Here is a 13,787-nt window from a genome sequence, read left to right on the forward strand (position 1 = left end):
TTGGGAGGGGATTTGCACATGCAAGAGGTATTAGCTGGTGGAACCCCTATTCGCGTTCCGTGGCCCCCGGCGGCCCTAACATCGGAGGCGGATCGCCCAGCTGGTGGCTAATTGAGACGTTTCTTATTGACGGCGCCATCTATAAGTGAGTACCGTTAGTATCTTCGACAGCTTGGTATGTGTCTTGGCCTCACGCGTGGCAACAGTTGATGTAAGTTTCTTCTTATTTCACTGATGTGCCTAATTCGCATACATATCCTCCAACGCCCTCGATATCGTCTCACATATATGCGCCCGCTGTGCCTCCTTCCGCTTCGCCCCATCCACGTGATCCAGACTCGGCATGATCTTCCATGGGGCGATGCAGTGGTACCCGTTGTCGACAGCCCCCCTGGCCATGCGGGCAAAGACGGCCGACATGCCCTCGACGCGCGAGAGGTCGGCAACACCCCGCATTTTCTGTTGTGCGAGCGGCTGGCGTGAGAAGTCCAGAATACGGCCGGCGAGCGCGGCGCCGATGACGGCCGAGTACGACGTCCCCGACAACAACGGACCCTGCATCCCCGGCAGCTGGATGTTCTCGCCCAGCACGGCAAAGCTGTACCGGGCGCCGGCCAAAGGGGAAGGGTTGAGGTTATGAAGACATCGCGCGTTCGCATCGGTCGAGAACATGCAGAAGAGCTTGGCGTCCCGGTAGAGGCGACCCGGGAACGCCACGTCGGTCACGTTGCCGTAGTTGGCGGCGGCGGTGAAGATGAGCACGTGGTTTGCGTTGGCCTCGTCCACAGCGGCGCGGATCTCTTCATGCTGGCAAGGAAACCCGGACGGCATGGCGATGACGTCCGCTTTCCACTCGCGGACGGCGTGCTGCATTGCCTGGGCCATCAGTACATGGGTATTTGCGCAGGCCTCCCGCCCTTCGAACACGCGGGCCACGTATATGTCGGCCATGTTGTACACCATCTTGATGAGGCGGATCGCGTTGGTGCCGTGACCCGTACTGTCCTGCCAGGTGTCGTCATCGCCGCTCACGAAGTCCTTGTAGCCGCGCACCCAGTCCTCCGAGTCAGCTAGGGCTTCGCTCACGCCCGTATCCAAGACGGCGATCCGGGACTTCCTCCATTGGTCATCCTGGTCTTTCGGCTTGGCACGCAGTACCAGATTCAATGGGTCCAAATGCTGAAACCAATCAGCCGAAGAGAATGCAGCGCTATTTGGCGAGTGTCAGAAGAGGATCGTTAAGTGATATTTTCCGCAACCACTCACCCAGCAGAAAGTGTTCCATGTGATTGTGGGTTGTGTCCTTGGCGAATAGGGAAGCTGAGACGTTGGATTAGCTTTGAAAAGGCGTAAGTTAAGGTCCAGTCGTCTACATACACGTCGTCTCTTTGATGCATAGTAAGGTTGTCATGTGACAAATGAGCCTCGATGCGGTTTATAGGACTGGACGCAGCAAATCGTGGCTCAGGTGTTGATGGCAGGAAATTCCCTCGGCTTCCGTGGCGAACGACTAGAATCTCCAGGTCTAAGGGTTTGACTTCGGTCTCGTCTGGATGTTCCCAAGCAATCATATAGAACTGTTCAATCGGGCGGACTACACGTTGCAGGAGGGACTCGCGAATGGAATCAATGTTGTCCTGGTATTGGTCAAATGAAGTTGGCAGGATACATACTTCGATAGCCTTTTTCAGCGGGCCCATGACGTCTGTCTTAGCTTGCAAATCATTGTTGAAAACACCGAGTGCTGTTGTGAGATCTGCGTTGATTACCGGAGACCCGTCATCGTTGATGCAATCGGCACTTCGCTTGTCTTCAATATCGATGCCGAGTTCGATTTCCATCATCATGATCCCCAGTGCCAGAATCTTAGGAAATTGGTGAATCCTCAATGTATCGTCATCCTGAGATATGTTATCTGTATCAAAATCATGGTTCAAAAACGGCTCGTTTACCCATACTGCCTTCGGGCAGTTGTCAGACTTCTCAAACATAAAATGCAGAGTGTCCTTGTTCCATGCCTGGCCCATCCACATGGTATCATAGAACTGCCAGACAGCCTTCGCCAAGATATAGGATAGTAGAAGACGCAACTTAGGGGCTAGATCCGTAGCCCTGAGAAGGTCTGCTAGGGAGATGCTGGGCAAACGAAGTAGATATTGCCGTGAAAGAGACAAAGGCTTTGTTTCCAGCTCCAGACCTTGTTCCGATACAGCGAAGGCTAGTTGTGACTGCGCCTTGATGGTTATTTCCTTACATAGACCGCCAAGGGGTATAATCTTGCCCCGTTTTGAAGTAGTTCCCCGTTTCTCTTCTTTGAATCTGATGCCCCTGCAAAGTACTCTGTCAGCAATCTTCGAAGCCTGGTATCGTTTATCTTGGACGCTTGTAATACCTGCGCCTATGTACACGTACAATGGCATCTTGCCACTGACTGCAACTCCCACTTATATGGTTATGGGGATGGTCGAGGAAGAGGACGCTGAAGCTGACGGCATTGTCAATTTCATTGAGATTGTAGTCGTTGTTCAGCCTCAAATTCGTCACGATGGGGTCTACTCTGCCTTCTACCTGGCAGATGCAGTGAGACGAGAGTGTGTTGTACAGGTTTCGGATATAGACCTGGTAGTCATGTTTGCCGTTCTGTTTTTGTTCGGGTAAGGGCAGGTCGGTCACGTCAGTTTCTCCCTTCGTAGATATTGATTCGAGCAACCGATTGATGCCTCTTAACAGTTTCGTACGGAGAGCATGCGCTGCTGGATTTCTAGTGGCTGCGAAACTTCTCAATGTTTCTAGGCATGTCCCACTTTTGGGCTGTTGCGCAAGCGCTTTCGCGATGTTCGGATAGTGTTTTCGGTCGAATGGAGCGGTTCTGGGTAGGGTGCTTGACGAGGATGGTACCGGCCACTAAAACAATTCAGAGTCAGGCTGGAGTACACGGGACAATCTAATTGTTGCGGAATTAGGTTTAGGTAGATATGAAGGGGTATCGGGAGGGTACCTGGTAAAGCCTATTTAGGTTCTCGAGATACTGTCGTAGGTGTCGCATGCCATGCTGCTGGTTCACGGCTGATTCTTTTGCGAGGCGATCTAGGGCCGAGCATAGATGATATGATAAACCGGCAAGCTGCGACGGAAATGTTGACGATTTAGTAGAATCGCAAGCTAGTGAATGCTCTCGAAGACGCTGGGTCGCCTCGAAAGCGAAGTGGATGATACACTTTTGCTGGGCCATAGCGGATCCCACCCCGCCGTGGTGGATAAGGTTGGAGCGTTGGTACTACAATTGACAGTCGAAGATCAAGCACTGGCTAGGCGCAGATGGACTAGCATTGGATCGGGCGTGAATAGCGAGTGATTATCAAATTATCTGGTCGTTGTATGGTTATGATCGAGGGTTTCCATTTTGTCGCCGTGTATTGGATGTAGAGTAGACCGAAGATTCAGACAATGAAGATTACCGCAAGGCTACCAACTATTCTACAGCGCCATGTTTCAAAGACTAGCGTGGCGCTGACATTACCCCGCTTTATCAAGTACAAGTTCACATCAGGGAGCTAAAACCAAGAGGTAGTCATGCAATTTCCGCCCTTTTTACGTTCCATGCCTAAGAACAGGTTGATATGGAAAACAGTCGACTGCCCTAGCATCGCGAGTACTCCTCTACTTTAGCTACGATTTTTGACGATGGATGCATATGAACACCACGCCGTCGCCCATCTCTACTTCGAAGTCGGTGTTCACCTCGAGTCCCTCCCGTGCCAATTCTCCAACAACCCCGGCAGCCCCACCTTCTGGCGTCTCTTCGAGACCGAGTGTAGCACCCTTGAAGACAGTCGCATGAGACCAGGCTCGGTCAAGGATCCCTTGAGAAACTTTGGCCAGGCGGATTGCCCAAACGAAGTCGGTCCATTGGCTGGCTGACTGTGAGGACAAGATCGAACGGCCAGTGCCTAGACCTATACCAGCCTCCGCGATTGTTGGAAACTGTCTTGAAGGGTTGTGAGCGACATATTCGGGAAATAGAAAGACATTGCCTACTGACATAGCTGGATGAAAATGCGCATCAGTTGTATTCCCAGAAGACATCTGACTTGAGGCTCCTCGCGCAATCTTCAATCCGGTGATCATGAAGACGGATGGTGCTTTGAGTACCCTTCGCTTTTTCAAATATGAAGCGACTTGTGGAGCTTCGACAGAGTCTTCGACATACTCGCTTGTTGGTTGCATGATGTATGTTTCAAGTGCACCGAATGCCCAGAAGTTCTGCACCGAGCGCTTGAATATGACTCCTGTTTCGATATTGATTGTGATACCTGCTGCTCCTGCGATTGGAACGCCGCCTTCCAGAGAGCATTCGAACCCTCGTTCAGTACTGCGTTCCCACGTCAGATTGTGAGCTTCAGTCTTGTGAATTGGCATGTCGGGGGTGATGGCTAAAGGACCGTCCTTGGCATTGATCACATTGTCAATGTGCTCCAAGTCCGGAATGATATGTCCAAGACACAAAGGCCCCTGCGACTTTCCAGTCCCATTCTCCGGGAAAACGGGAGGTGGGTAGTGCTGCTGTTTAAGAACAAACCAGCACTCGGAAGACATCTTCACCCGTCAGCGTGAGTTGACTAAACATGTACAACTGAAAGATTCATGTTCCTTGAGTCTGGGTCAATAAAAGTAGAGTACTTATGTACACGCTTCCAGCCACGAATTTACAGTGAGCAATGAGTGGCTGGCAGGCTGGAGCTGCTCGTGAGGGGTAAGAAAGTGACCTCAGTATTTTAGCCGTGCCTTATCTGATGCTGACTGATCCCTAGTTTCAATGCCAGCCTTACATTTCCATAACGTTCTACGACTCAGCAACATAGTTCTTGCTAAGAATATATCGGTGCTCTTTGGTGAAGATGGAAATCGGTTTCTCGCATACGGAATCAATTAGGTCGAGAACTCAGGCCTGCCACCTTTTATTCTCACAGTGCCTCTCACAAAGCACCTCTCGATGCGCAGAGTGGCCAGCGGAATGGCTTCAGATGCGACAAGCGGAGTTCAATCTATGGGCATACGGCCTGCAAGCCTCAAGTACATCAAAGGCCTCTCTGGACCATCGTGTGAGAGACAGAAACGATGTGCGACAGATTATACTTGGGCTACTAGCTGCCTTGTGTCAAGATCTACGGCAATTCATCCACATTAGTTAGTATATCATGATTCTGGAAACAATGCCACAGGCTGACCATTACATAGATGCCGAGGTCTTTAGCGGCAAGGATTATACCAGGCCTTCTCCTCAAATTGATCGTGATCTAGAAGCAGGCTTCGACTTCCTCGACGCTTCCGATGGCGACAGTGATGTGGATTCACATCCCTCTGAGACCGAGGACTCTATCTTCGGATTACAAAAGTTCAGCTTACGGTTAACTATTGACCAGCTTGCCCGCTTTTCCACAATGATTCGGAGATCTGGTACAAAGTTTCGATTTGGTAGAGCAGACTCTCGACTCATAATGTCTGATCATCTTGAATTTCAGGAAGAACTCAGCGTATCAATTCTCTTAGGATCCCTCACGTTGGATCCAAGATCGTCATTCACTGTCGATGTGCTTGAATCAAATGGTTTTGAACAACTTACTATTGTCCAGCAACGGCTTGTTCAAGGAAATATCTTCAGGAGGAATAGAATCATGCATGCCACGAAGAGCATACCTACCGCGAAACAAACCTCTAAGAGAGACGCTAGCAATATGCTCGAACAGTTCGATGCCTGGGGTGGAAGTGGATTATCAAACAATATCACCGACACAACACCACAGCGCCAACAGCCCACACCTCAAGACAGTCAAGCAGAAAGACATACCACGCCTTCAATCACAGGAACCCGAATGACGAGACTCACTGCTATCACTGCTACAGAGATCGGGCCGCATTTCAAGCCAGATCTTTCAACGTTAAAATCAAGCCCCTCGATTACAACTGAAGTCACAAAAACGGGCTTTAAGCAAGACTACCCACGGTGCCCTAATCCTGCCACCAAAGGTTTTATCAAGTGCCCTTACTGTGCTGATATGTTGCCGGCTGGATATAAGAAAAACGTTATAAGGTGGAAGTAGGTTATTCTCTTATCTTTACTAATAATGAAGCTACTAACAATAAGTAATAGGGGCCATGTTGCACAAGACATCTTACCTTATATGTGTATTTATAAGGATTGCCCTACTCCGGGAGAGATGTACCTGACCTCGGACGACCTGCACAAACATATGCAAGATCACCACAGCGTACTACGATGGGTTTGTACTCATTGTTCTCGGCACCCGGACAGGCGTCAGCTCAGCACCTTCAATACCATTTCTGAGTGGCAAAAGCACATCCAAGATGCTCATAGGAGCGTGGTTCCGGAAAGTGGCCTTGCCTCACTAGCCAAATTTAGTGAGGTCCGAGTGTTACAGCCTACCTCCTGTCCGTTATGTGCTTTCAGTACTGGGGGTGAACAGACAACCCTGGATGAGCACATCATGCAGCACATGCACAAGTTCGCTCTACGGTCTCTGCCGTGGGGCACCAAGGAAGACGATGCCGAATATGTATCGACCAACGCGAGTACTGAATCCGATAGGAATGATTCCTTTGATGATTGGTCGCCCTTTTCTCGCCCGGTAGCCAAATCTCTGGCGAAGGTACTCGAAGATACTGGGAACATTTTGCATTTGTTCCTCGATCGCCCGAAGGCTGATCTCTCCTTCTTCTGCCGAGGGATGGACTCGAAAGCAGGATCCGACATCGTATGCCGTTTCGGTATTCTTGCGTCAAGGTACATTGATATTTGCTACAATGCCAATGTCGATGAGATAGACAGCTCGGATCTGGGAGCTGATGTCTATTTGCCACTTCTGACGAGAGTTGAAAATACCTTACAGATGGCGGTGTTAGAAATCGCTAAATGGGGTGGGAATTTTGAAATGATTGAAGGAATACCGTCCTGGCTAGACGGCTCCTCTCATACTATTTCCAGCATGCTTGATGAGGTCGATATTGAATTGCAGGCAGCAACCGACTATTTTGACAAGTATGAGAAATATGTCAAGGATCATTCAAACGGTAACGGGACCATATCCAGTTCATCATTTTGAGTCGCAGCTAATGTAAACAGATGTGAAGTTCATGTGCTTCAACGAACCATCAATCCAAGGACCAATGCCTCGCCCATCACTGTCGATTGATAGCAGAATCGTAAATGATGGAAAGTTTATGCTTATTTTGTCTGGACCATCGATGTCCGGAAAGACACTCAACGTCTTGCATTACGCCCAGTCCTTGAAGTACACAAATTTTCACTGGAAGGTGTTTTGGGTCAACGTTCAAGGTTCCGATCTCTGTCGCGCCACACGATTGGATCAGTTCGATCAGGTATTCGGCGAAATCGGACCGCATCTGCTGGGGATGGATGATCTTCTCAGTGTCCTCGCCGTCGCCGATCGTGGCACATCTTTCGTGGACGCGATGCTACATTCTATGAATAACAAATCGAGGGAAAGATGGCTAGTGGTACTGGACGGAGTCAATACTGGACTGAATGTGTTTTTCTCCGGGGTAAGGATTCCCGGCAAAACAGTTCGGGGGATGGTGATCTTGACAACTCGCGAAGACCAAATTCCAACCCCGACCAGCTGTTCATGGATCGATACGCGACTTCAAACACAGAGGAATCCATATGATGCACTGGAGGCAGATAATCGCATCGACAACATCTTGCTGCCTGGCGACACAGTCCCGCAGTATGATGACAGGCCAGGAATCACACCATCGACAGATTCACCAAGGCTCGTGGGCATCAACCTTGTCAGACCCACTCCTCCCTCTTCTCCCAACATGGAGCAGCAGCAAGGTGATGATATGAAAGATTCCAGTATGTGTTTAGATGATATCGTTCAGGGAGAACCATAGATAACGGCGGGCCTACACATATTCTCTTCCAAGTCCGAGATAAATAAGTCATGTACATAGAAAATCGTTTGCCCATTCGACGATACGAAGGATCCATAAATTGCATTGTAGTTGGAACTGTATAGATTCCGCAGACTTGCTAAAGCCCGAATCCATTTGCATCCACTGAGGGTGCGGTTTTGTTGAACTGGGGTGTCAATAGCTGGCTTTTGGCGATACTCAGCGCCTGATGTTTACTGTATGTCGGCTTTCGTCCGTGGATTATGATCGAGTGGTCCTCAATTTTACCTTCTACAGCGGGGTAATAGACCGTAGGCGGCGTTTCTGATCTGGCCTGCAGCTGTTGCATTTGCAGCAATCTCTTGATCGCCATGTCCGTCCTGAAGACTACTTACCAATACCACTGAGAAGACTCCAGTGCTCCTTACCGTGGATCAAGGCCCCAACGATCGAGGTCTATGAAATTCTCATAGACACCGTTTGATCTAACGACAAATTCATGAACGCAGTCGACGAGATCCTATTTGGATCGCGCGTTTCCTTTCAATAGTGACGGTTCGACTCCCAAACAACGCACCGGAATGAATCCGCTCTCCGTCGGTGTGATCTTAAAGCCGACTCAAGATATCTCCGATACGCCGGCGGGCCGGAACGGGTCCTTGCCCCTTTTGCCAGCTCCGTTGGACCACCGAGTTCGAGTCAAATAACGGCAATATTTGGAACATCGAATTTCCATTGCCATGTTCACTGCCACCATCTACATTCTCAATCCTGCTGAACGAACATCATGAGAGCTGTCATCATCAAAGAGCACGGTGTTGCCGCCTTGGAGAACATCCAAGAGCCAGCTGTGCGCCAGGGATACTTCAAGATCAAGACTGTGGCAATGGCTCTCAACCCCACCGACGTGAACCATGTCGACAGAACCGGGCGCGTTGGAGGGATCGTCGGCTGTGATGTCTCGGGCGTCGTGGTGAAAGTTGGAGAGGGACGCAAGACCCAGGTCAAGAAAGGAGATGCTGTCTACGGGCAATGTCACGGGGCTAATATGGTATGTCGTCTTCATTCAAAGCTTCATGAACGTCTTTCTTCGCCACTCACGTCTAATGACATCAGAGCTGTGCCACCGACGGCGCATTTGCCGAATACGCGCTGGTCCGCGATGGCCACCTAGCCAAAATCCCAGAAGGCCTGAGGTTCGAAGAAGCGGCTACACTTGGTCTCGGCATCACTACGGTTGGTCAGGCGCTATACATGACTCTGGGGTTGCCTCTTCCCGGCGACGAGACATCACTGAAGACGCCGGTCTATGTTTTGATATACGGAGGTAGTACCGCTACCGGCACTCTTGCCATACAGTTTGCTAAAGCGTAAGTGATAAGACGAAGAATGCCTGTCCTGTTGGCTACCTCTTACAAGAACTCACATTCCCACTCTGAGTGTATCAGCTCCGGGCTGTCAGTAGTCACCACAGCGAGCCCGGCCAACTTCGACCTTGTCAAGTCCCGGGGCGCCGACGCCGTTTTCGACTACCACGATCCCCAGTGCGCCCGCAGGATCAAAGAGTACACCCATAACTCCCTCCACCACGTACTCGACTGCATCAGCACCGAGGCCAGCTACCATATCGTCGCGGAAGCCATGCCTGAAAGGGCCGAGATACCAATGCAAGTCGTGGCGTTACGTCTCACGGACACCTGGCCGCGACCCGACATCCAGGCCACGCCCATCCTGGCGTACACCACCTTTGGGGAGGCCTTCACCAAGTTCGACATGGACATACCCGTCATGCCCTCGCACTACGAGTTCGGAGTCACGTTCTGGAAACTGGCTGCGGAGCTTATCGCGGCGGGCAGGGTCGTCCCACACCCCGTCGCACTGCGGGACGGTGGCTTGGCCGGTATCCCATTTGGGTAAGTCTCTTGCACATTCGAACTCTCTTGGCACTGGTCTGTAGCTAACGCTGAACCAGTCTAGCGGAGCTTAGGCATCGGCATGCCAATGGTGTCAAGTTGGTATACCATGTTACTGATACCAGTTGATCGGAAACGTACGACAATTATGTCTTCATAGTCTCCTATTAACACCCCGTCTACTTCTGTGACGGCCTATGGTCATGGCTTCGACCAGTACATGCTGTCAACAGTGTGGGAGCACACATGGACCGCCACCCGCACCGCCGGGCGCCGGGCCACGAGGTGTACAGCATCGAGGTGGTCACGTACCACCAGGTGGGCGCCTGCCGGACGCCGGACGACTGGATGTGGCAAGCGCTTGTCACTGCATGGATGGAGAAATACCCCAAGGTTACACGCCAGCGGTATATCGACTCGGAGCACAAGCCCGGCGCGGTCAAGCGGCGATGGGAACTGGGACATGCACTGAAAGAAGTAAAGGGGAACTCTCAGGGGGGTACTGGAGTGGTATCTTCTGTCACACCTAACAACAAGGAATTGGAGGGCTAACCCCCAGACCATCTTCAGATGTGTTAAGCCTGAGAGGGTCATATCCTTCAGACAATTAATTCAACTGGGAACCCTCCCGTCTATCTGATATCAGTAATCCCTTACCTGACTACCCTTGGCATACAGACAGTAAACAATACCTTGGGGCTCATAAACCCACTCAACAGCAGAGTCATCCTGTACAAATTGCCTTGGTTGGTTTCAAGAATCAGATCATGCGTATCACGATTGTCTCCGCTGAGTGAAGACGCACGCAGAAGACATGCTGAACAAACAACTGATCAAAGAGATCTTTGAAGCACGGTTTATAACGAGACACAGGCGACAACTAACCCTTTCTAGTGGATATCTATTACTATCCACATATATATCGCTGCGTTGTATGGAAGAGAACGACATCGTGGGGCTGGGTGCCGGAGTGGTGAAGCCGCAACGCCTGGAGATTCATCACGATTGAGTGAAAGACTGCACCAGGACAGTCTCCATTCACAATTTTCAGCTCTTTTGAATACTAAGCTATGACATGCGGCGAATTCTATTCACAATCGAAGTTGAAATGCCCCGCGACGCGTCTCTTCCTCCATCCAACATCTACCCTCACTGCAAGATCACTTTCTGTCTTCAGGCTTCACTCAATCTCACAATGCTGAAGCTCCTTCAAAATCCCAGCTATCGATTTCATTGAATCAATTCAAAATGCGGCTTCGACTACCCCGCGACGCGTCCCTGAAAAACGCGTCACTCAAACGCGTCCCTTCCTCCATGTAAATATCTTCCCTCACTACAAGCTCACCTTCTTTCAGGCTTCAGGGCCTGGAGTAAGCTATGGCCTGGGGCATTCAGAGGGTTTGGGTCTCGCGATAACGATAACGCTCACCTCCCGCCAAAGATGCTGCGGGAGCTCGATTGTTTAGGGGGGTTTACAGGCGGGCGCGCCGCGATATCAGGGGTGAATAGCTTGCCACAGGCATCAACAGCTTGCCACGGGCGCCAAACAACCAGCTTCTTCACTGCCTGAACAATTACAGTGTTTCCTACTTTCATTCAGTTAGCTACTGGATCATTCTGTTTACTGAGGCATTCAAATTCACACACGCGCCAAACCCACAGGATGAGCTCAACCTGCCAACTCACCTTGTAAACATCACAAACTTGCCAGCCTCACCCTCCAACTCACCTTGTAAACTTCACAAACTTGCATACATCCTCCAGCGCTTCATCACAATTTTGTCCTTGGTCTTTTTGCTCCTGAATACTGAAGGACCCCAGTCACCCATCGATCCCATGGCACCCATCGATTCCATGGCGGCCAACAATCTCCCGCCCTGGCGCTTTCGAATCGTCGGCATCAATGTCATCAATGACGATCGCGCCGCCGTCCTCATTGAAGACTACCATGGCAGACGCATCGCCATTTCCATCTCCTCCAACCACACCATTTACGACGCCAACGTAGGTCGCCTCCTCCGTCTCATCAACACCACCGCTATAGACGAGTCGGGTTCCTCGTACGACCCAAGCCGGATCTGTGAGAGAATCAGCGAGGCTGGCGGTTGCTTGCTCGACCCGGCGGGCTATGGCGTCGTCCTGGACATGAACGTCCACGCCATCCTATACCAGGAGACCGTGCACTTCGCATACCGAGCCGATTGCAGCTTCCATAACACCCCTTACCTCGCCCCCATCCACCGCGACGAGGCCAACGTGCTTTTGCACCATCCCGACTCCGACAAGTTCCTCGACTTCGAGATCATCGACGACCTTCCCGTGCTTGCCTCGACCGATGTCCAAGTGCTCGAGGTCCAGGTCCACGGCATCTCCTTCGAGGGTCGAGTCCGGGTCCGCGAGCAGGAGATGCTCTGCCTGGCCGAGCCGATCGGACTGCACGACGCCTACCTGCGGCGCCACCTGGAAACCATGCAAATCGTCGAGAAGGGCCGCCCCCACAACCCCGCCCTCGCCCTGATCCCCAAGCTGCTGGGCTACGTCGCCCACGCCGAGTCCGGCCACATCATCGGCCTGCTGACCGAGTGGGTCCCCGTCGGCCTGGCGGCGGCGCCCGGCGAGGAGTCCTTCGCATTCTACGCGAACCGGTTCCGCGACGCCTCCCTGGAGCGACGAGAGAAGTGGCTGGCGCAGATGCGCGAGACGGTCCAGGGTCTGCACCGGGAGGGCCTGGTTTGGGGCGATGGAGACCTGGCCAAGGTCTTTGTCGATACGGATGATAATGCTCGGCTGACTAGCTTTGGCGGTGGCGGCGACGGTTTCCCTAGGACTGCTGCAGGAGACTTCGAGGCGCTCAAGAACATTGCTATACTGCTTGATATGGAATACGAGGAGGAAGGCGGAGATCTTGATGTGGTGGAGATCAAGGTGGAGGCCGAGAGCAGCGAGGATTGAGAGTTATGAATGCCCATACCTGTTCAATAATTCATACCAGTCTCCTGAAGAATAAACAAGTCTGCAGAACACCTATCATTCCAGTAGTGTTGGCTTATTCCACTGTTATTCCCTGGAGTAAGTGGAATAATCAAGACGGTTTATTCCTGCGGCCGCTTGGGCAGTAAACCACATTTGGTGGAGAGACACTAGAATTTGACACTTGCATGCTGACTGCATGATCGCCTTCCCCATAGTTCGGCGCGTCAGATCAGGCTCTCGACTCCGATAGCCGACCCGAGGAATCTCCTGAGTACTTGGCCGGCACTCCGCGGCGACCTCCATTTTACCCGCCTCGGGAAAAAGCAAAAACAAAAGGACCAGCTGCGATTGCAGGATCGATCTAACCTCCGAAATCATGTCTGATAGACCAGCGGATCTCCAGGAGCGGGGAAAGGAGAGGAGCACATGGCCACCTGGCCTTACGGACTGCATAATCAGTGCATAGTGCATAAACGAGATGCTCCTTGCATGCAGGTGATGTCAGGAAGTTCTGCACAAGTCTCGGAGGCTGTTCCAAAAATACCTTTGGGGGTTAGTAGATCGTGGCAGCAACTCGACCATCCAACCTTGCAGTCACCGACATATCGAATATTACATATCCGTCTCTGATATTGTCACTGCAAGCCAATGATGCCAACAGCAGCCAATAAGTCTCCCATTACCTACCCCTTGCCATAACAAGAGCGAGAACCGAGGTTGTAGTCACATGCACGCCTGGCAGGAGCGGTACATATTCCACTTTCGGTGAATGGCACGATGTTGGTTCCTCTCTCAATGGGGCAACAAAGAAATGGGTCGATCGCCGGGTGCCGAGATAGCATTCTGACATCGCCCACTGTTCCTGTTCTGCGGCGGCATAAGTGCGGGATTCTGGCACTGCTCATCCTTCCCGGAACTCGCAATCATCTCCGGGGCGGGGTTCGTCCCTCTGAGCGGTCGTGCTTG

The 13,787-nt window shown here is 51.5% G+C and overlaps 6 protein-coding genes across 6 annotated transcripts; 4 read left to right on the plus strand and 2 right to left on the minus strand.

The window, feature by feature from the left end:
- Nucleotides 1-240: 240 nt before the first annotated feature.
- On the minus strand, nt 241-3,232 carry PG985_001710 (subtilisin-like protein; the record flags this gene model as incomplete). The annotated part of the gene is made up of 5 exons (XM_066821479.1): nt 241-1,210; nt 1,267-1,320; nt 1,378-2,398; nt 2,445-2,904; nt 2,999-3,232. 5 exons carry the CDS (start codon nt 3,230-3,232, stop codon nt 241-243), a joined length of 2,739 nt encoding a protein of 912 aa, XP_066688911.1.
- Nucleotides 3,233-3,669: 437 nt separating this feature from the next.
- Nucleotides 3,670-4,596, minus strand: PG985_001711 (uncharacterized protein; the record flags this gene model as incomplete). The annotated part of the gene is made up of 1 exon (XM_066821480.1): nt 3,670-4,596. One exon carries the CDS (start codon nt 4,594-4,596, stop codon nt 3,670-3,672), a length of 927 nt encoding a protein of 308 aa, XP_066688912.1.
- A 418-nt stretch (nt 4,597-5,014) lies between these two features.
- PG985_001712 (uncharacterized protein) lies at nt 5,015-7,935 on the plus strand (the record flags this gene model as incomplete). Its single annotated transcript, XM_066821481.1, has 6 exons — nt 5,015-5,102; nt 5,149-5,187; nt 5,239-6,097; nt 6,152-6,425; nt 6,486-7,089; nt 7,142-7,935. The coding sequence occupies 6 exons, from the start codon at nt 5,015-5,017 to the stop codon at nt 7,933-7,935; spliced, it is 2,658 nt and encodes an 885-aa protein (XP_066688913.1).
- A 787-nt stretch (nt 7,936-8,722) lies between these two features.
- Nucleotides 8,723-9,852, plus strand: PG985_001713 (zinc-binding oxidoreductase; the record flags this gene model as incomplete). The annotated part of the gene is made up of 3 exons (XM_066821482.1): nt 8,723-8,986; nt 9,052-9,305; nt 9,384-9,852. The coding sequence occupies 3 exons, from the start codon at nt 8,723-8,725 to the stop codon at nt 9,850-9,852; spliced, it is 987 nt and encodes a 328-aa protein (XP_066688914.1).
- A 242-nt stretch (nt 9,853-10,094) lies between these two features.
- On the plus strand, nt 10,095-10,400 carry PG985_001714 (uncharacterized protein; the record flags this gene model as incomplete). Its single annotated transcript, XM_066821483.1, has 1 exon — nt 10,095-10,400. One exon carries the CDS (start codon nt 10,095-10,097, stop codon nt 10,398-10,400), a length of 306 nt encoding a protein of 101 aa, XP_066688915.1.
- A 1,284-nt stretch (nt 10,401-11,684) lies between these two features.
- Nucleotides 11,685-13,186, plus strand: PG985_001715 (uncharacterized protein; the record flags this gene model as incomplete). The annotated part of the gene is made up of 2 exons (XM_066821484.1): nt 11,685-12,761; nt 13,037-13,186. The coding sequence occupies 2 exons, from the start codon at nt 11,685-11,687 to the stop codon at nt 13,184-13,186; spliced, it is 1,227 nt and encodes a 408-aa protein (XP_066688916.1).
- Nucleotides 13,187-13,787: the final 601 nt, after the last annotated feature.

This window comes from Apiospora marii, assembly GCF_038362585.1.
Source record: "Apiospora marii strain CBS 49790 chromosome Unknown utg000002l_segment0_segment0, whole genome shotgun sequence".
Classification (NCBI taxonomy): domain Eukaryota; kingdom Fungi; phylum Ascomycota; class Sordariomycetes; order Amphisphaeriales; family Apiosporaceae; genus Apiospora; species Apiospora marii.